At 27.9% G+C, this 23,498-nt stretch overlaps 1 protein-coding gene across 4 annotated transcripts; it reads left to right on the plus strand.

Moving 5' to 3' along the window:
* The first annotated feature begins 1,168 nt into the window (after positions 1 to 1,168).
* Positions 1,169 to 20,002, plus strand: LOC101241753 (uncharacterized). 4 transcript variants are annotated; one of them, XM_065805031.1, is made up of 3 exons: positions 1,169 to 1,526; positions 17,997 to 18,058; positions 18,531 to 20,002. In XM_065805031.1, exons 1-3 carry the CDS (start codon positions 1,340 to 1,342, stop codon positions 19,788 to 19,790), a joined length of 1,509 nt encoding a protein of 502 aa, XP_065661103.1. In that variant the 5' UTR covers positions 1,169 to 1,339; the 3' UTR covers positions 19,791 to 20,002. The 4 variants fall into 4 exon arrangements, with proteins under 4 accessions (XP_065661103.1, XP_065661104.1, XP_065661105.1 ...); XM_065805032.1 differs by having other exon boundaries at positions 1,224 to 1,511; XM_065805033.1 differs by lacking the exon at positions 17,997 to 18,058 and having other exon boundaries at positions 1,348 to 1,511.
* The last annotated feature ends 3,496 nt before the right edge of the window (positions 20,003 to 23,498 follow it).

The raw sequence follows: 23,498 nt of genomic DNA on the forward strand, positions 1-23,498 counted from the left end.
TGAAGTTCAAGTTAATCGAAGAAGAACTGTGGTATCCGATGTTCTTCAATACTTGCATAATGGGGGTAAAACCAAAATTCACAAGAACATTTTGCGTCGCTCGAAAACTGAAATAACCAAAATTATCCCTAATCCAAAGACTTATTGGTGAAGTAGCATTAGAAATAGACCCGACAGTATCTGAGTCTACTAAAATGGATGACGATAAACCTATCGAATCATTGGAAACTCAGTTATCCTTGCAGGAAATTCTTCAGCAAAAGATAAAGGAATCACTCTCGGAATCACGGTCAAAAGTTCTACAAAAATCATCGATTCATTCCGAAATTCGCAGTGAAATGAAATTTTGGGATGAAGGGGGATCCCGCGGAATGCTTTTGGAAGATCTTTACAAAAGTTTATTAACAATTCCACCAACTAGTGTGGAGTCAGAGCGCGCTTTTTCCGCTGCAGGAGCATTTTCAACAAAAATTCGATCAAGGCTCAACGACAAAACATTGGATACTTTATGCTTTTTAAGAAGCTTTTTCAAAAATCAAAATGAAAATTGAACTTTCATTTTGCAATTTTATTTATGTAGTTCAAAAATATTTTAATATGAAATATTTCCTTATTTTGTAATTTGTTTTAATTTTATTGTTTTGAACTAAATACATTTATGTTAAAAAATAATGTACTTTCTTTTCTTTATATTTTTTAAATTCTTCTATAATAATTCCGGAATTAAACCGGAATTCCGGATTTCATCTCCTGTAATTCCGAAAATCCGGAATTCAGTTTTTTACAAAAAAATGGATTCACTAATTCAAATATCTGGAACATCTAATCTCAAATAAAATGCTTGATGACAAAGCTATTTTAAAACAAATACGTTTTCTGTATGCTAAAGCTAACATCATTTGTAGGAAGTTCTGCTCAACACGAATTTAAACAAAGATCATTTTTTTTAATGCTTTTTGCAGTCCTATTTAATGTTGTCTATCTTCTGCGAAAAGACTCATTCCATCGTTTACATTTTGCATATAATAGTTCATTGCCTTTCTTTTTTTATTTATTTTTAATAAAAGTTTACTTTATGTTAAAATCTTTCAAATTACAGTGAACGGAGAACATCTTTTTTAATAACCTCCTTTGCAAAGATTTGTTAAACAATGAAAAATCTTTATTTAATCCCGACTAATCTTACAGAGATTGTATTTAGCTATTTCAATTGCTTAAAGTTTTTATTTACCAAATAAATATTGAGTTACATTTTATTACACACGATGGCACGACTTAGAGTTTTATTACACACGATGTAATATTTTATTACACATGGTTTAGAGTTTTATTATACACGATGGCACGGTTTAGAGCAAAAAATGTTGTTTTATTCTTGTCTGTAGCAATTTGTATAATTTTGTTTTCGTTATCAAAATATGTTATGAGAAACCAGACAATAAAAAATGACATTTACCTAAATCCTTCTGAATCTGAAATTTCCGTCGTAATTGTTGATGAACATCACGAAGGTATCAACTTATCAAGTAACTTTTTTAAGTTGTTTTTTTTTGAAAGAGTGATACCAAAACGCTAAGATAAGTCAAAAATTTTCAAAAAAATTTTATTCCAAAATAAAACCCCTTCGAAATGAAGTTTAACATTTTCCAAAACTAGTTTGATGAGCTGATTGACGAATGTCGCTATCATTTCCTTAATCGTATTTGTTATCTTCTTTTTAGGTAAACAAATTATGAAAAGATACAGGGGATAAATCAAACATAGATTAAATAAGATTTAATATATAAATCTTATAAACTTTTTATTAGTAGATGCTTTAAATTATCAAGGCATGCAGCATGTTTCTGTTGACGATAAAGAGATTCAAGCAGGGCCGTAGTGAGATTAAAAATCCTTTCGGGCAAGGAGAAAAAATGCCGCCTCAAATTCAATAATTTTTTAATGTTTAATTTGATTCAAATTTTGATAAACCTACTTAAAGCACATTTAAAATCAACTTTAAATCGTGCTTTGTGGTTAAAAGTCATGGAAAAAATTACCAGGCATTACTTTTTTTAATAAATATTAAAATTAGACACATTCAAACAAAATTTATTTTTCTAGCTTTCAATGATGCAAAGTTATCAATAATTTCATTGTAACACAGAGATTTTGCCAGGGGATTTTCAATTGACAAAATGGCAAAATTAGTTAAACGTTCTTGACCCATGGAGGATCTTAGATAATTTTTCAAAAGCTTAAGTTTGCTAAAGCTACGTTCACATGATGCCACAGTGACGGGTAGTGTGAGAAAGATTCTAAGAGCAATTTCAATGAAAGGGTATGCCTCAGTCAAAGAATAGGTGTCCATAAATTGCAAGATTTTCAATGGATTTGCGTTTTTTAAATCTGGAATCAGGACACTGGCTTGAAACTTAAAGCTTTTAATTTTAGATAGAAATTCATTAGCATTAAGATCACGAACATATTTTTGACAAAGTTTATCTCCACATTTCTTCAGATCTTCAACTGACATACTTGCAAGAGAGTTACCATTTAGAAACTCAAAATTTGATGAAATCTTAGCCATTGTTTCAAATGTCCAGTGTAATTGTGTAATTATACTGTCAAAGACTATATTACAATTAATTTTAAAATCTTTTTCTGGAGGTATGTGTGAACTTTCTTCCCTTGTTTCATCATCAAACATCCTTTTTGCTTTACGTTTTCTTTTGATTGGAAAGCTAGCTTCAATGTCAAGATCTTTTGATATTATTTCAGCTTTTTTCATGCTGTTATGAATGCCCCTGTCTCAAAGGTTTTGTATAGAAGCAATCAACCAGCAATTTTTTTTGATGCAATATCAATTGTCATATTTTTTGATTTTAAGCTGCGATTCTCTCTGTCAATTAATGTAAGTATCATGTTTTAAAGGTCAAGCCAGCAAAGAAACTCAAAATCAACTTGAATCAAAATCTCTCTAGCTCCGGACTTTGTTTCAGCATTTAGCAGAGAATCATTACTAATTTCTTGTAAAACATTGCAAACATTTGTGATTTGATTAATTAGTGAATAAGTTTTATGATAGCCTCTTTTTTGGCAGACCAGCGTGTTTCACTTTGATTTTTTAGGGTGACTTCAAGTGTTTTCATCAGTTTGTCTCATCTGGTAGTAGAACTTGAGAAGAAATTGAATATTTTTTCGAACCTTTCCAAAAAATGTAATCATAAATGGGGAAACTTCTGCTGAATGGACTCCTACAAGACTTAGAGTGTGAGCTGCGCAAGGCACATATCGTGCTAAATCATTTTTTGCAGTTATTTGGGCTTGAACACCAAAATATTTTCCAGACATGTTGGCTCCATTGTCATAACCCTGACCTCGGCAATCTTCGATGTTTAATTCATCTTTATATAAACTGAATAATATTTTTGAAGCCAGACCAACTCCGGTTTTTTGACGAGATTCAATGAAATCCAGAAAACTCTCTTCAATAGAACATTCTCCATCAGTGACACAAACATATCGGATTATTTCTGACATTTGTTCTTTGTGAGAGAGATCAGGAGTGCAATCAAATAAAGTTGAATAATATTTGGCTTTTTTAATTCTCATGACTATCTCGCTTTTCACCTTTCTGCCAAGAAGTTCAATTAGTTCATTCTGAATTTGTGGGGAAAAGTAACTAACAGATTTCTGCTTAAGTTTAACATTTGTTATGTGTTCTGCTAAAGGATGATGATAGCGTGCTATTATTGCAATTGTGTTGAGAAAGGTTCCACTGTTTGGCTCACCAATAATATTGGAACTGCCTCGAAAAGCCAAATTGTTCTTAGCGCAGAACATATATGAATCTATAACAACTTTTAGAATATTTCGCCACTTTTCTTTTTCAGTTTGGATGGCATTTTGAATGTCCTTGTCTAAAGATCTTCCCTCTCTCAGATTTTTTTCCATTTCTTTCCATGAAGTGAAACACTTTCTATGTTCACAGCTGTTCTTGTGTTCAGGGATTCGAGGGTTTAGTTGTTTCCATTCTGAAAAACCTTTTGATGTATCTGCAAACTTGCTTGTCTTTGTGTTTGAAAAAAAAATACATGGAAAGCAAAACAAAGAATTTTTGATGCACTGTATAACAACCATTGACGATTAACTTTTTCCCCATTAGGAAGATTTTTTTCAAACCAACTAGAACTATGTCTGTTTTCTGATGATGTTGATGTGGTAGGATAGACTTCTCTCTTGTCTTGTTTAGCACCATATTCAACCAAAGAACATCTTAGACTGTCATTAATTTTGGGCCAAGTTGGTGGATCATCAAACTTGAATTCTAACAGATTTGTTGTAACTGCATTTTGGTTGACTTCATTATTTTGCAGTAACTGTTCATCATCACATCGAAAAAAAAACTGGACTTTTTTGCGCTGTAAAAATAAAAATAAACTATATCAACATTTTTTCGATTGTAATATTGCAAATGACATGGCTTAGTTTGCTAAGTTTTTTAATTAGATTTATTTGTGATTTTGACTTGAAAATCCATCAAAAAAAATATTTTTACCTGATTGTTCTGTTTGATCTTCGCTTTTTTTAATCCATTTTGCAAACACCTTTTGTAATTTTTTGTCACTTTCAAGTCGTTGCTTTTGTAACTTTTTGAAAGCTGAACCAGATAGCTTTATTCTTTTTTTTGATGGTACATAATAGATTTTAAAACTTTTATTTCAAAATATTTTACTTTTCTTGACAAAGAAAGTATGAAAGTTTCTGTGCGCGACTAGGTGCAATCAATAAATACTAATGCAATTATTTTGCCTCGATTTCTTTTTTAAAAGTGCGAAAAAAAACTGCGAGTTAAAATTATTTTCATTAAAAAATTGCAAATCTGGGTCGTAAAAGTCATTAAGTAAAACATTATTTGTAGTTTTGAAAACATTAAAGTGTTGCGTTCCAAAATCTATTGTTTGTTTAGCCATTCGTAAGAGTAATTAATTCTAACGCTTAAAAAAAAATTAAGTTATTTTTTAAATTCGCGACAATTAATTTAGTTATATTTAGTCGTTGCGTATTTACCTTGATTGCGCAGTTTTTTCACTTCTTCCCATAGTTTCTTTCTCTCTTCCATAGTTTCTTTAGCGAAATCTTCGTTAATATATATTCCACTGCCTTTCAGATCTTGTTTTAATTATTTAATTTTTTTTTAATTAATGTTTTAATTTCATATTGAAATTATTTTAATTTGCATGAAGGTGCAAAAAAATTATGAGGCGTGTCCAAAGATTTTAAAACGCAAACTAAAATTATTTTGGTTTTGAGGCGTGTTTAAAACATTTCATATATTAAAAAATGTTTATTAAATTTTGAAATTTGCCGCCTCGCAAATTTGCCGCCCATGTGGCCTCGTTCGCCACCCCTTCGCTCTGGGTTCAAGTTCATTTTTATTAGTACTACCCCACGCAATGTTCGTAAAGTTTATATGACAATCAATAATCGAAACAAAATAGTTTAAGACATGAGTGTATTTAGAAAACTTGTCGCTTTTTTTTTTTTTTTTTTTTTTTTTTTTTTTTCTTTCGCTGTTTATATAAAATAAAATAATAAAATTACAATGAAGCTTTTACGTTACACAAAGAATATATATAAGACAGACAGGAGCTCAAAGAAGATACGGATGACTGGTGTCACCACAATCTTTTCATAGAGTCCCTTTACAATAACATTTAAAGCCCACATGGCTTTAGTAAATTTACAATAAAACATTTTTTCTGAAAAATACTACGTGAAGAATAAAACTCAATAACATAATTTACAATAACATTAAATAACATTTAAAGCCCACAAGCCTTTAGTAAATTTACAATAAAATATTTTTTCTGAAAAATACTAGGTGAAGAATAAAAACTCATATATACATCCTCATATATACACATACACAAACACATATGCAAACATACTTACACACAAATATATAAACATACTCGCATATATATCAGAAGTTTAGGAGATGCAATTTCATTTGTCGTTTAAAAGAGAAAGTGCTTTTCAAATCTTTTATATTGTTATTTTTTAAATGATTCCATAATGACGGACCTTGGTTAATAATTGAGAATTTTGACACTTGCGATTTTACTCTGCTCAATTGATAGTTATGGTTGCTATTTGATCGAAGATTGTATTTTTGTGAAAACGCCAATGTAAAAATATCAGAAAATACTTTCGGCAGCAAGTTATTCTTATATTTATACATAAATATTAATATTATAAGCGAATTAAGTTTTGATATATTTAACACATTCATGTATTTCATTACAGGGGAAGGGTTTTCTAATCTTTTTAAATAGTTAACCGCTTTACATGCGTGGTTTTGTAGCCTCTGTAATCTTATTAATTTAGTTTTGTGTGTGTTAGCCCAAACAATATTAGCGTAAGAGAGATGACAATGAACAAGACTGAAGTAAAGCATTTTGCGTGATTTATAATCAAAAAAGGCCCTAGATTTATATAATACACTTATAGCAGAAGATATTTTTGCTTCAATAAGACTAATATGTTTTTTCCATGATAGGTTCTCATCAAATATTACTCCCAAAAACCTTGTATAATTTACTCGATTTATTTCATTTTTATTAATTGACAGTTTTGGCAATTTTAACGGAAGATTAGTTGATTGTCTTATTTTATGGAAGAGAGTAAAACTTGTTTTTTTACAATTTAATGATACCTTATTAGCTATAAACCATTGGTTAAAGCTTTCCAGTTCAGCGTTCATTGTTTCGAACAATATTTTTACATCAGAATTGCTGTAGAATTATAAATTTGTATCGTCTATAATAAATTTGTATAATATTATATATTATACAAATATAATAATAATTATATAATAATAAATTTGTATCGTCTGCATACATAATTGACGATATTTTATGAGAAGCTTTATTCATATCATTAACATATATTAAAAATAATAAAGGTCCCAAGATCGATCCCTGTGGGACACCGCAATCAATATCAAGAGCTCCTGACTCCTCCAGGACAACAAACTGTTTTCTATTAAAAAGATAACTTTTAACCCACTTAATTAAAATATTTTTTAATATTTAACCACTCAAATTTTTTTAATTGATTTTCCATGTCAGAATTTCATCAATGTAAGAAAGTTATTTATTTCCTTTCCCTTATTTCCTATTTTCTTTTTTACAACTCTTTATAATAAGTTGTAACAAAGTAAATAAGAAATACTGGTTTGAAAATGTTAACCGGTTTTGATTTTTGAAAAAAAAAACTTATGGATGGAATATAGATTTTTATATATATATATATTTTGCCGTTTGACAATAATGACAATAACTAAATATAAAAAAATTTACATGACAGGGGCAAAAATAAGACAATAGTTGTCTTATCACTAATTTCCGTAAGATACATAGCATAGCTTTTAAAACATGTAAGATAATACAAAATCTTCCAAGTACCATTAAAATTTTCTTAAAATTATGTTTTAAATAAGAAAAAAATAAATAAATAAAATATAATAATTTTTTATATTTATATTTCTTTTGAACTTATAATGCCTTTATAGTACTATTATAATTAAAATAATAAACATGTCTATTTAATAAAATTCAACAAATTTTGGCACTAAAACATTATTTTAAATTTTGGCACTAAAACATTATTTTAAATTTTGTAATTATTCGATTAAACATCGAATAATTACAAAATTTAAGTAGGAGATATTTTTCTCACTTAAATTTTTTATTTTATTTTATCCTCCATTTCTTTCTTTTTTTAAATTTATTTTATTAGATAATAAAAGAAAAAAGAAAAAAAGTTTAAGTGAGAAAAACATCTCCTACCTAAATTTTGTAATTACTCGATGTTTAATCCATGTTTTAGTTGCAAAATTTATTAAATTTTACTAAATAGACATGTTTATTATTTTAATTATAATAGTACTATAAAGGCATTATAAATCCAAAAGAATACAACAATAATTTAAAACGCACATTCCATGTTAATGAGATTTACAAATATAAATGTTTCATTTTTTCTTCAGCCTTGGTAGCTCTCTGTAAATGGTCTTCCTGTTAATTGATCAAACTTTTTTTTTTAGTTGCCTTTCCGTCGCCAGAGCACATACACAGAAAAAAAGCCTAAACTAAGTTCATATTTATACTTTTTTTTAACTGTTAAAAAATAATAAAATTTTTGAAACTAAATTGAACTAAACATAATTAATAAATTTCAAACGTAATTTTATATAAACATTTTTTTTATGTTTTAAATATGGCTTTTACCTAGTACCCAATAGGCACAAAACGTCAATCTAACATTGGATTAATTTTAATCTAAAGTTGCAACGTCAGTACAGCGTTATTCCAATGTTGAATTGACGTCATGTGTAAGGTAGGTTGAGCTTTGTACAAGTAAGCAGTCTTGAATGGTCATTTATCGTTTTTTGCCTTCTAGCTAACATTTTCTTATCTAAAGCCTTGTTTAAAATTGATGCTGGTGTATTGCCACCAACCTTTAGAGTCGAATGACCTACAAAAATACAATAAAGCAGAATTAAACTAAATATTAATAAAAAATGGTGGCCAATAAACAATGTCGTTTATGTCATTTACCTTACCTATATTAGTGTAATAGAACAGTCTTTTTTTTAAAACAATGAGTTCAAAAATAGTGACATCATAATAAAGTATTTTAACAGAACTAAACAAAAAAATCTACATCATTTAACAACACTTGTACATGCATAAACATTCAGTATTTACCTAGCATTTAATATTATCTAATAGTCGTTTATCAATAGGTAAAAATACACACTTGATCACTAAAGTGGTTATATCTTTGGTACAAACAGCACTCTTTAAATTATTAAAAATAAAAATCAATGAATCACTGCACCACCGATGCTAAAAAACTTTTATTTTGTTAAAAACTTTGAGATAATTTCATAAATTTGCTTATTTCATTAATTCTTCTATATATTTGCGCAAAAGGGTTATGTTTTGAACGTATCAATTTTATAAGTTGCAAGTAATTTTCTAATTCAAATCCTTATACATAGGAGCATATATTATCTAGAGGCGTGTTATAAAATTGTACATTGTCGCATATGTGCCAAAGATTTTTGCACATGTGCGATAATGTTCAATTTGATTGGTGAGCAAAAAAGTTCACTAAAATATTCCTTTGAATTAACAACATTGTTTTTTAGAAGATTGACGTGCATTGTCTATAATTGAGACTTGCATTATCTCAATTTGAGTCTCTGTAATCATTACCGTTTTTAAATAAAATTCAAATAGCTATTTCAAAATTTAAATCGTTATACATAGAAGCATTCAATATTCTTTTCAACACAGTTATCCTTGTATAAAGTATGAAAAAACGCAGCTCAATCGTCTTCCACCTCAAAACAATATCTTGGTTGTTTTAAAAAATTACTGGGTAACAACCAATAGTTCAAACAAAGTGACTTATCCAAAACCTTATTAATTATAATACGAGTCTCATGCTTTCCCTTGATTAGTCTTATTAGAACTACCATTTAAAAAATAAAGTACTTAAAATGTAACTAAGCGTAACAAACTTGGTTCATGTAATTCAATGAAAACAAAACTTATTGTTGACATTTTTCCTTTATATACTTTTTAATAATAAAATACTTTTTAATTATTTGAGACAACACTTTTCAATATTTTGTTAAAACAATTTTAAATATTTAAATACTTTAAATTCCTTCGTGTTTTTACAGCTTTTAAGTTTTTATGCAAGTAAATTAAACCAAAGACATCTGGTGTAATTACTGTCACATTTTATGTCTACAGTAATTTTTATTATTGTAGACATAGTTTATATACTATATAAATATACATTAATTAAAAAAAACCTTCTAAGTGGAGGCATTTTTGGATTCTCGCTGCAAATATATTGGCAACCTCATCTAAAGGAATTTGCTCTAATATGTCCGCATTGTAGAAACATCGTAATGTATCTTGTGCATGTTCTTGGGTCAATTTACTCATCAATATCAACATTAAGCGTCAAATGTGGGGATAAATATAAAGCGTATTTTTTATTGCTTACAATCCGCCTAATGCGCTCCGTTGCAGAATATACCTAAGTATGCAGAAATAACGACCATCAATTTCAAAATTGATTAGTTTAAAACTTATTGAATTGCGTACATTTTGAATATATAACTCCGACGAGGTTAAAAAATATATATAACATAAATAACCATTTAAAATAGCGTAAAACCGTATTGTTTAACAAACTTATTCTAATTGAGGAGTGGGAGTACCACAAATATTTTCAAATACAATTTGATATTAAGCCTACACAATTTAGGCATGACATTACGACGCATTTTTACTACCAAAACCATTTTTTTTTTATTCAATGAATGTGAATAAACAAAAGGGTTACGTAATTAAAAATTTGAGCAAAATTGCTTAAATACTTATTCACGTAAAACTGAGCAATTACTCCAAAAACGCTGAGTAAAAACAATTGCTTTTTTTTATTTACCCGGCCTTTTTATTTTAAACGAGAACAGCTATTTTGACTGAACTTTCAATACCATCTTAAAAGTTCGATCACATTACATATACACTTCTATCAACACAATATTACAAATTTAACATACCAATATCACTAATATTTAAGACCTAAATAATCGCAATAACATATTGCAATATCACAAATTTAACAAAAGTTATAAAAACTTGTTTTCTATTGTTATATTATAATAAAATAATCAAACAATTGCGCTAGCAATTTTAGGGGGCCCATTCGGAAATTTAAGGGCTCTTTGAGAAATTTAAGGACCTTTTTTTTTAATAATTTGGTAGTACCTAGTGGAAAAAAATTGTAAGATTTTGGGGCCTTAATGGCAGGTTTTAAAAGTGGGAATAGGGGCCCTAGTGGCAGGTTTTAAAAGAAGGAATAGGGGCCCTAATGGCAGGTTTTAAAAGAGGGAATAGGGGCTAATGTTAACTTTTATCATTATTTTCACAGTTCTTTTATATAGAAGCAGAGCCGTGGCTAGGCTACCCACACATTTAATTAGGGGAGGGGGGGTTGCAGCAATTTTAGTGGGCCCATTTGCAAATTTAATAAGTTTTTTTTTTTTTTTAGAATTACCTAGACGAAAGCTTTTAAAAATTTTAGGGCCCTAATAAAAGATTTTAGGGCCTCCGACCCACTAGCCACAGCACTGATTTGAAGTTTAATTTCACAATTTTGAAATATTTTTTTTCAAGTGCGCAGTGCAATTAGGAATTATTTTTTTTTTGTAATTGGTTCGCGCACGATAAAGTCACATTTTTTACAATCAATGACTTTCCTGATAATTTTTGTTTTTATCGTTTAGTGACGCGTTGCACATAACCCATTAGTGACCAAAGTTAAAGTATTTTAAAATTTCACTGATTTGGAAGAAAAAGAGTGTTTGATTTTTAAAAATGAAAAACTTTCTTTTTCACATATAATTAACTTGGTGACTCTCAATAATATTAGTGCTAAATTTGATTATTTATTCAATACTTTACTTATTTTAGATTTCAATACTAAGCATAATTACGAAACTCTTGTTTTGCAAACAAATTATTTCAGCAGATTTCAAATAAACATTATCAGGCCGGGTGAATAAAAAAAAGCAATTGCTTGCATTTAGTAATTGGTCAGCTTTACGTGAGCAAAAATTTGAGCATGTTTGCTAAACTTTTTATTTACGTAAAGCTGAGCAATTTCTCCAAAAACGCTGCGTAAAAGCAATTGCTGTTTTTTACTCACCCGGCCTATTATTTTTTTATGATTCTTAGGCACAAAGTGGCAACAAATTTTGTTGGAGAAAAAGAAGTTTGTAAAAATTAAAATACCCATGCATTTTTGTTATTTATTCTTAAATGATCAAAGTTAAATGGCGACCGAATTTAGCATATTTTACGTTATTTTAACATTAAAAAATTTTGCGCCACAGATTCTTTCATTTTTAATGATAATATTTTAACAACACAAAAAATTAAATAACGTTTTAATTAGATGAAAGCCAATAATTAATGCGTATAAGTTTACTCTAATTATACTGCTTTCTACTATCATCACATTAAGTCAAATTAAAAAATACAAAGCAAGTTGAACTTCACTGCCCACATCTTAGAAATCTTTTGGTATGCTCACATTACCTAGGTGTTCATATTACCCTAATCTGCTCTTTACATTGTTGTAAAAAATGCTTTCAAAAAAGTATTTAAATACAAAGTACTTTTTCTACTCTGGAAGATGTTTTAAAGCAGCTGAAGTTTGAAATAAATTTTATTAAATGTATATCTTTTGGAATAAACATCACAAGTTTTATGCGAAGATACTAAACAATTTCCTTTAAAGTATGTTGAGAGCATCAGCAATAAGTTTCATAAATTGTTTGTGTTCTCCTAATACCTCCAACTCCACTAGTTCGAAATGGCGCAATTTTAATGCATCAATGGTTTGAGTTTTTCTTTTACTCTTGGCTCTAAAATTGATATATTACATATGTTGACATAGAATTGGTGTCTTCAATAAAACTTTAGTAATACTCTTCACAGCATAGGATGCTTGTGTGCTTTGCTGACATTTGGCTATAGTTTTGAGCAATCGGCTATTACACCCATGTATTGTTGTTTGTAGTTGATAACTAAATTGTTAACCTTTGTTTGCACTTACCTTTCATTTTTGTTTAATAGCAGGTGAACTCAATAATAGTAGACCACCAATTCCACTACAAAATGTTTTTGAAGGAACAACTTTTGTGTACAGACCCAGCAAGCACACAACGTTGAAAAAACGTTGAAATAACGTTGATCAACGTCGATCAACGTTATTTCAACGTTGTTTCATCGTTGTGTGCTTGCTGGGGACCACCATCATTCAGACCTCTTATTAAAATTTCTGGACATTTGTTTTTTTATATAAATTAAAATTAAAATAAAATTAAGTATTTTGCATTTTGAAAAACAGTAAAAAAATAAAACCCATCAAAATTTATATTTAGAATACAAATACTAATTACTCGACTGAAAAAGTATTTAACATACAAAATATAAATACTTTAAAAAATATTTTAAATACCAGTATTAAAAATACTTTACAACACTAATGGTATCATGGCCAACGAGATCACCCCCCCCCCTCATACTTTTTTTTAAAAGCTGTTTTTTTGTAAGAAATTTTAAGAAAAAGAGGCCTTTTTTAGAAATCGACGATTGTGTCCCCCATTTTTGAAACCCGTGTAGTTAGCCCTAGCTATATATATATATATATATATATATATATATATATATATATATATATATATATATATATATATATATATATATATATATATATATATATATATATATATATATATATATATATATATATATATATATATATATATATATATATATATATATATATATATATATATATATGTAAATTATGTTAGTGTATTTTACAAATAGAGTGCTCAATGTTCTTAAAGAACAGAGCAATAATTAATTAGTAAAAAACACTTATCTAACTTTTATCTTCGACTCGGAGTTTCACCATCGCTGGATCATCAGGAAGAGTTACTAAATCTCAAAAAAAATTCAATTTATAGAAAAAATATTTTACAGGAAGTTATAAATTATTATAAAAAAATTTTAATTACTATATTTTTTTGTTAACGGGAAGTGTTTATTAATATATATATATATATATATATATATATATATATATATATATTTTATATATATATATATATATATATATATATATATATATATATATATGCATATATATATATATATATATATATGCATATATATATTCAAAATTTCTTTTTAGCACAAAAAATGTAAGTATTTTAATAAACAAGACAAACTTTTTAATTAATAAAACCATTTTATTAATTCTAAACAGTGCGTGTTTCGACTGTCAATAGTCATCTTCAGTTGAAGTTTAATTTTTATATTTGTTTAAATACCTATATAGGTAATTTCTTCAATACCAATACAAAATGAAATTATCTGTGTACAAACTATTAAAATTAAACTTCAACTCAAATGACTATTGATAGTCGAAACATGTATTGTTTAGAATTAATAAAATGGTTTTATTAATTCAAAAGTTTGTCTTGTTTATTAATATATATATATATATATATATATATATATATATATATATATATATATATATATATATATATATATATATATATATATATATATATATATATGTATATATATGTATACAGGGTGGGCCAAAAGTCACTGAACCATTTCAATTTTAAATAACTTTTTTATTTTAACAGTTAAATGCATGAAATTTTATTCTCATAAAGTCAAGGCGATGGAAATTGATTTTCTATCACAAACTTAATTTTATTCTTATCACAAATTTACTTTTAGTAAGCTTTAGAAACTTTATCGTTAAGTGTGAAAAATAACATCCTGCGTATGCCTTCCATTTTCTGCTTCACAAATTGTAGCTCTTTCGATTACCTCTGCCGTAACCTTTTCCAAAGTTTCTAGGCTTATTTCTCTTATTTCTCTAGTGATGTTTTCCTTTAGCTCCATTAAAGATTGCGGCTTGGTGGCATAAACCTTTTCCTTTAGATATCCCCACAAGAAAAAGTCTGGGCTAGTCCGATCAGGAGAACAAGATGGCCAATTGACATCACCAAATCGAGAAATAATTCTTCCATTAAAAAATTGCCGGAGTAATTGCATGCTTTCTTTTGCAGTATGAGCTGTTGCTTCATCCTGCTGGAACAACATTCCAACTCGATTTTCAATTGCTGGCCATAAGAAATTTTGTAGCATCGCTCTGTACCTCTCTCCTGTCACAGTCACAGCATTTCCATTATCATCTTCAAAAAAGTATGGCCCGATAATTTCATTTAAAGTTATTGCGCACCATACAGTGCACTTTACAGGGTGAATTTCTCTCTGATGCACAGCTCTTGGGTTTTCTGCTGCCCAAAAGCGACAGTTTTTTTTATTGACGAACCCATTTAGGTGGAAGTGGGCTTCATCAGACATGATTAGTTTATCCAAAAAATTTGGTTCATTTTCAGCAAGTTCTTGTAATCGAACGGCATACTGTAGTCTAGGCTGAAAGTCCTGTGGCTTCAATTCTTGGATGAGTTGCACTTTGTATGGATAAAAATTTAGACTTATCATAACCCTTCCTAAAAATGTTCTAGAAATTCTAAGTTCCAATGAATGTCTTTGGGTGGAAGTTGTTGGATTTTCTTCACGATTTTCACCTATCCTTTCTTTATTTTCATCCGTACAAACAGCTTTAGGTCTTTCAGAACGTGGCAGATCACTTACAGCTCCTTGATCTTCAAATCTTTTAACCATGCTCTTAATTGCATTCCTACTAGGAACATCTCTCACATTGAAATGCCTTCGATAAGCTCTTTCGGTTTGAATTATTGAGCCTTGATTTTGATAGTAAAATTTTACAATTTGTGTACGTTGGACGGTACTGAATTTCTCCATAATTAATTTCCAGGATCTGAAAAAAAAAAAAAATATTAAGAAATAAAGAAGATATTAAAAAAAAAAGGGTCAGTAACTTTTGGCCCACCCTGTATATATATATATATATATATATATATATATATATATATATATATATATTATATATATATATATATATATATATATATATATATATATATATATATATATATATATATATATATATATATATATATATATATATATATATATATATATATATATATATATATATATATATATATATATATATATATATATATATATATATATATATATATATATATATATATATATATATATATATATATATATATATATATATATATATATATATATATATATATGAAGACCTCAGTGGAAAAACCGGCGTTGTCACATTTAAAAAGTATTAAGAAAGTATTTGTTGATCATTAATAAATGTCTTTATTTAAAGCAAAGAAAAAAAAATTTTGTATAAAAAATTACAAAATGTTTTGTTTTGAATAAATTTTAAATAAAATAATTATAATATAAATTTTTTTAAATTGCTTAGTTTCATTTGCTTTAAATAAAGACTTTTATTAATGATCAATAAATAGTTTCTCAATACTTTTTAAATGTGACAACGCCGGTTTTTCCACTGAGGTCTTCATATATATATATATATTTATATATATACAGTCAGAGAAATAAGTATCCGAACAAAACATTTTATTGTGAAAAATAAACTTTGTCAGGTTATTTCAGAAAAACATATGTTTTTGATAAATACTTTTATAATTATTCTAAAAGCAAATTTAATTACGATTTTATGTTGCAAAAAATTAATCAACGGTAATTAACTTGCGTTGCTAAAATTTAACGATTCCCGAAGGAGTGTTAAAACTTTAATGAAAAATAATTATCCAAACATGTTGTTTTGTAAACGAAGTTTTGAAATTGATTATTAAAAAAAGTTTTTAAACCAATGGTTTTAGATATATTGTTGTTTTACAACGAGTAATTTTTAATAATTGACTGATATTTTTTTTAATACATTTGATTTACCATTGATATCATCAAGTATGGGAGTTAAAATCAAGGAATGGTCCCAAGCTCAGCGCAATTTGGTTATTGATTTGTTCAATCAAGGTAAAACGTTTAGGTCAATAAGTAAAGCGACTGGAATGGCATTAGGAACCATCAGCGATCTGATTAAAAAGTATAATATGTTTAGATATGTGCAAAATCAGTCCAGATTCGGAGCAAAGCGTAAAACAACATCAAGAATAGATCGACAAATTGTCAAGATGGTGCAAAAAAACCGCTTTTTATCAGCACCAAAAGTGTCAAGCCTCCTTGAGAAGGATTTTGGGTTAAAAGTGAGCTCATGTACTATTCGAAATCAATTGAAAGAAAGTGGATTTAAAGCAAGAGTTCCACGCAAGAAACCATTCCTTTCAAAAATCCATCGAAAACGAAGACTTGCATTTGCTAAAAAATATGTAAATATGCTGGTATCATTCTGGAGGAAAGTTTTGTGGATGGACGAGTCAAAATTTAATCTTGTGAAGTCCGATGTAGCTCAAAAAGTATGGAGAAAAAAAGGGAAAGCAGTCACACTCAGTTGTATTCGAGGCACAGTAAAATTTAGTGGAGGCAATGTTATGGTATGGGGATCAATGGCTTGGAACGGAACAGGAAAACTGGAGTTTATTGATGGAATTATGGACTCTGAGGTTTATGTTAACATTCTCAATAAAAATCTTCTGGCTTCAACTAAAAAACTGCGATTGAGAAAACATTTTATCTTCCAACAAGACAATGACCCTAAAATACGTCAAAGAAAGCAAAAGAGTTTTTTATCCAAAAGCAAACTGAGTTACTTGAATGGCCTGCGCAAAGTCCAGATTTCAATCCAGTTGAACATCTCTGGGCTATTCTGGATAAAAAATGTGGCACACGATGTCTAAAAAGAAAAGAAGATTTAAAAATCATGCTCCAAGAAGCTTTGGCTGATACCGACTCAGATACGACAAAGAAATTAGTTGAATCGATGCCATGTCGACTTGCAGAAGTCATAAAAGCTAAAGGCGGTCCAACTCGATATTAAAAAGTCATAAAAATAATTACTCGGAGAAACGTCAATCTTTAAGCCTTAATCTTTAAAATTTTGTTCGGATACTTATTTAATGCTAAAAAATTGCATAGTTTAAATGTATCTTAATTTTTTATCAATTAAATATTATTATTGGTATTTTTTTTTTGCATATTGAATTCGTAATAAAATTTTCTTTCAGAATAATCATTAATTTTATTTTTATAAAGTTTTTTTTTTCGGAAATAACCTGACAAAGCTTATTTTCCATAAAAAAATCTTTTGTTCGGATACTTATTTCTCTAACTATATATATATATATATATATATATATATATATATATATATATATATATATATATATATATATATATATATATATATATATATATTTATGTTATAAATACTTTTAGTAATTCCATATTGGTTTCAAGCGGTTAAAGAAGGTTTAATAAACAGCGAAGGAAACACACTGGTATGAATCATGCATTGATTCAGGTTTTCATAATTAGATCAGGATTGAATACAGGATTTGAAGAGGAGACAAACAAACTCAGGTTTTGTTCAGAAATCATAAAAAGAGTTAGCTAGTAAAATGTATTTTAAATCCTTAGTTTCCTTCCTTTGCATCTTCTGATATAAATCCTGAGTGCCTACCTCTTGTATTTTCTTTTTATGTATAATGTTTTAAGAACATCTATTTTAAAAAAAAAATGCTGTTAATGATTTTTTTACTGCAATTTTGCTGCTAAAATCAGATTTTTATTTTATTTTTGCTTTTTTTATAACAAAATTTAAGTAAAATAACTATTTTACATCAAACAAAAGTTTGAATAACTGATAAAAGAAAAAAACAGACATGAATGTCAACTTTAATATTATTATATTGAGTCGCAAAATTTTTTTCTTTGATATTTCACGATTGCTTAAATGATTTATTTTATTAGATTCATATTGACGGTCACTCTGATATGGCTGCTCCTGATGAATTCGAAGAGCTCGATAAACTCACTCAAAATATAGAATTATCATCAGATCTTCTATTTAAAATACCATCATCAGAAAGTATACTTCTACCATTAATGCAATCAAATGACGTATTCATATTATCTGCCGTTTTAACTGGATTAATCAACAGAATAATATGGGTAACACCTGATTGGCTAAAGCTAAATTTTTCTTTTATGGGTAAAAGTTACATTGGATGGGTTGATTTTAATGAAAATAAAAGATCTTATTGTGTATGCCACGCTTTTTTCTCAAAACTATACTTAACAAACTATTCTTGCATGTATATGAACCGTAGTTCTCAATCACTTATTAATCTTGATATCCCCTCTCATAAATGTCATCGATTGAAAAACTTTTCATTTCTAGTTGTAAACGAACTGAAGTTTGAAAAGGTCAAATTAAACTCTGTAAAAAAAATCTTTATTGACATCGATGAAGACTTTTTCGGTGTCGAAAGCGGTGTTCAGGCGTTTATGGATAAAGGATTAACGTTAAAGCTCCACGAACACCTCAATAAACAGCTTTCACAAATAATTTGTCCATTCAGTATACCAGAAGAAACTTATGCAGATGAAGCAATTCGAAACATGTTTAAAAGCATAATTAAGATGAAAAAAATGGATTTTTCTAGCGAATTAATTTTATCTGCTTTAAAGCGTGACTTTATAGATTTATCAAACAGATTTAGTTGCATAAGTAGTGGCGATTTAAATAATAAAAGCACTATGTTCTCGGTAGACACGATAGACACGGCATATAAAATAGACGCAATATTAAAAAACATAAGTTTTCTTATATATCAAGAATCAAACTACGAACTTGAAGCGCTAGTGAGTGCAAGATATTGTCTTTCAAATAGCCCAGTCTTTATGTTTCAACCCAACTTTGGCATATGTTCTGGAAATATTTACCCTGATGATCCCTTAAATCAGATTTACGCGGGATCAAACCAAGAAATAGAACAACGAGGTAAAAGATTGACTTCGATACTAAAAAAAATAAACTCAAGAGGAATATTAAAATTTGTATCAGTTGCTCGTTCTCTTAGAGATGGGTACACTCCTAGACGCCAACAGAGAGCGATAGAAAATGTTATTAAAAGAAGTTTAGAAGAAACGGCATTAGTTTGCAATAAAAAAATAAAAATTAAGTACGACAAGCATCTTCTTTTCGGTAAAAAAGGATGGATTTTATAATAAATTAACTAATTTATGATAATTTATAATTTAAAAATAATAAACTATTTTTGAAAAGAAAATTCCCGTTGCCCAATTAATAGAAGAAATAAAAAAACAAAAACAATAAGAACCTTATTACTTAAATAATTTACCTTGTCAAATAATAAATTTTTTTTTTGTAAACTTGATAATAGTTGTTTTTAAATTAAAGTTTACTTAATATCTAGAAACTAAAGTTTAACTATCGAGTCTAACTAACTATCGAGCAAACTTTAAAATATCTTCTAAAGAACTGTTCAAATAAGTTAAATCCATTTCATTTTTAAGAAAGAACTCTTAAATAAGAGGATTTGTGAGGTACAAATCCTTCGTAGAAGTGCTATCAATTTGATATATATTATTTAAAACAACATGTTTTTATCAATCACAATTGACATAATCAGGTATATATATATATATATATATATATATATATATATATATATATATATATATATATATATATATATATATATATATATATATATATATATATATATATATATATATATATATATATATATATATATATATATATATATATATATATATACGTAAGTGTATATACATATATGAATAAAGAAAATATCTTTATATTATCATGTGTAATATTGTATACTTAAAAGAGTGCTCAATAGATAGTTAAATGCTAATGTTTATAATATAATTTAATATTGCAACTCTGAGTTTCATGTGTTACCACTCAGGCAAGTAGTAAAAGTTTATTATACAAGACAGATGTGAAGAAGACTGCTATCTTTATCATCTTTTTTCCACTTTCCTTGTAATCATGGTAATCTTATCTATTATTCACAGAGTAAGAATGTATAAAGCATCAGCCATAAACCTAAAGAGTAAGATTTTTTCACCATTAATATTTATATGTTACATTTTTTTATTTATATATTTATTATTTATTATAGTTACGCATTTATTTTTTCAATATACTGTACCTAGCTTGATGGCAGACTCCAGGTTAATGAAAACAAAATTTAGGTACTTCATCTTCCAAATTGATAACAAAAAGCCCTTATAGTTTCCTGTAATCACTCCTCAAAAAAGTTTTTGAAGCATAGGCCTCTTTTTCAAATACCGGGAGGTTTCTAGCAATTTTATAAAGGGGTGATTCAGCTAACTCCAATCAAACCTAACTAGGTCTATCATCAATGTCAAATTATTCTAGCAGATTCGAAATTGCTTAAGCCAGGTCACTACCATTGGATCTTGGTGTTTGAAGAACACCTAGCAGTATGTCATTTGTGTCATCTATATCAGGGAATGTAATACTAGATCTTCTTCGATCTGTTTCTTCCTCTTTCCATCAAAATGAACACATAGCTTTTTTCCCTTCAGAGTAGTTATAATTTCTTGCCTGAGTTTATCTCCTAATATCTCAATCTTCTTAAATCTCTTTCTATGGACTTTTTAATAGATTTTAATAGATAGATCTTCTAGATTTACACCAGCTATATTGCAAATATGCTACTAATAAAGTTTCTGGACGCTTAGCTACTCTGTATTGGTCAGAAACTGCAGCAATACAAACAACCAGATCTTCAGCACTTATGCTTATAATTATTTTAGATTTAATTTGGTAGAATCTTCATCATCTGAAGAACCTAAACTAAGCTCCGATTCAGAATCATTTCCAGATAAACAAGAATAAACCTCAAGTTCATTGGGTTTTACTGCATTCGTTGTGATTCTACTTCCATCCTCTACCTCCATCCTCTTGAGTCAAATATTTTTATTTTTAACTGGTAATGCATTTTTTATTTTTAAATTGGCAATGCATTTTGTAACTCATCCAGTCCTTCTGTAATATACACGTTTTGCTCGCCTTTTTGATCTAGATACGACTGAATATCCTCCTTTTTGATCTAGATACGACTGAATATCCTCCTTTTTGGCATTCTCAGAACAAAAACAATCTTTACTTTTTGCTCAAAGTTTGCTAGTGAAATATCAAAGAGTGTATTACTCTCCTTTAAAAACTTTTTTTTTTTTTTTTTTTTTTTTCTTTATGTTCTTTATTACAATATTTATTACAATTTAAAAAAAAAAAAAATTATTACAATAATAAAAGTTAACAAGTCGAGATATCGTTAAGAAATAAATAATAAAAATAAATATAAAGAACGCGGATACTCAAAGAAGACCATCAGGTCTTGTCACAGAGAAACCGCTATTGAAAATATTTGAACGTTTTTATATTCTTGTTATTTATTTATTTTTGTTCAATTTTTTTTATTACAAAATTTTAATAATAAAAGTATATAAAGTTCGTAATATAAATATTATAAATTAGATAAGGGATTTTCAAAAATTTAAAAATTTAAAAGTAGATTAGTATACTTTCAGTTGAAAAAATGAGCCTTTTAAGATTTTGTTTAAAAGAATCAAAATTACATTCTTGAGAAAAATCTTTAGAAGTATTTAGAACTATACTATTCCATAAAAATGGTCCGCGAAATGAAATAAAAAATTTTTTTAAATTAGTTTGAAAAATGGTTGTGGAATTAAATTATCGTTCCTTAAAATATATTTATTTCTATCTCTTTGTAAATACAAGTTACGAAAAGAAACGGGTGATAGGTGGGACTTGCATTTATACATAAAATAAAGAATATTAAAAACATTTAACTCATATATCGAGGGTATACTGCCAGAAGCCATTTTTTGTTGGTTTTGAGTTAAGTCAACATAAGCACTCGTTATTATATGCTTTATCACGTCCAAAACGTACCAGACCTTATATTCTATATAATACCAAGTTATTGATCATTCCCAAATATACAGTGGGAATATAAACCATTGCATTTAAAAAATTTTTTTCATTAAACTGCCATTATTTCAAAACAATGAAAAATGACTTAGTACGTTCTGGCAGTGTATCCTCGATGTATTGCGTGCTTTCATATCATATAAAAGAGGCTTGGCGTGAGCAAAACGGTCCTTGAAATTTATAAGGCGTGCTACATGCTTCTGTTGCCGATAGAGAGGTTTAAGTTTACTTTTGTAAGTGCTACCCCAAACAATGTTTGCATAATTAATATGGCAATGAATTAGCGAATAATATAATTGATTTAAGGTATGTTTATCTAGAACGTTTCTTATTTTGTATAAAATGCCTACACTCTTTGAAATTTTATTGCACAAGTTAGCAATGTGGCTTTTCCAATTAAGATTTTCATCGATATATACACCTAAAAATCTTGTCACTAGAACTTTTATAATAATTATGTTATCGATAAAAAAAAAGGGTAAGTTGCTAGGCAGCTGGTGCTTTTTACCATAATTATGAAAAAGAATCCACTTAGTTTTATCAATATTTAATAATAGTTTGTTTAATCGAAACCATTCGGAAATTTTTGCTAGTTCAATGTTTATGTTGCTAAAATGTGTAAAAATGTTTTTATGAGAAAGAAATAAGTTAGATTCATTAAGAAACATAATTGTCATTAGGTTAAAAGCTTTTGGTAGATCATTAATATATATTAGAAATAGGAGGGGTCCTAATATGGATCCTTGAGGAACTCCACATGAAATATTTAACAAATTAAATGATACGTTATCATCCGCATAAACAAATTGTTTCCGATTATTTAGGTAACTTTTAAGCCAAATTAATATATTTCCATTAATTCCGTACCACTCCAACTTTTTAAAAAGAATTTTGTGATCAAT

This window comes from Hydra vulgaris, chromosome 09 (assembly GCF_038396675.1).
Source record: "Hydra vulgaris chromosome 09, alternate assembly HydraT2T_AEP".
In the NCBI taxonomy this organism is placed as follows: domain Eukaryota; kingdom Metazoa; phylum Cnidaria; class Hydrozoa; order Anthoathecata; family Hydridae; genus Hydra; species Hydra vulgaris.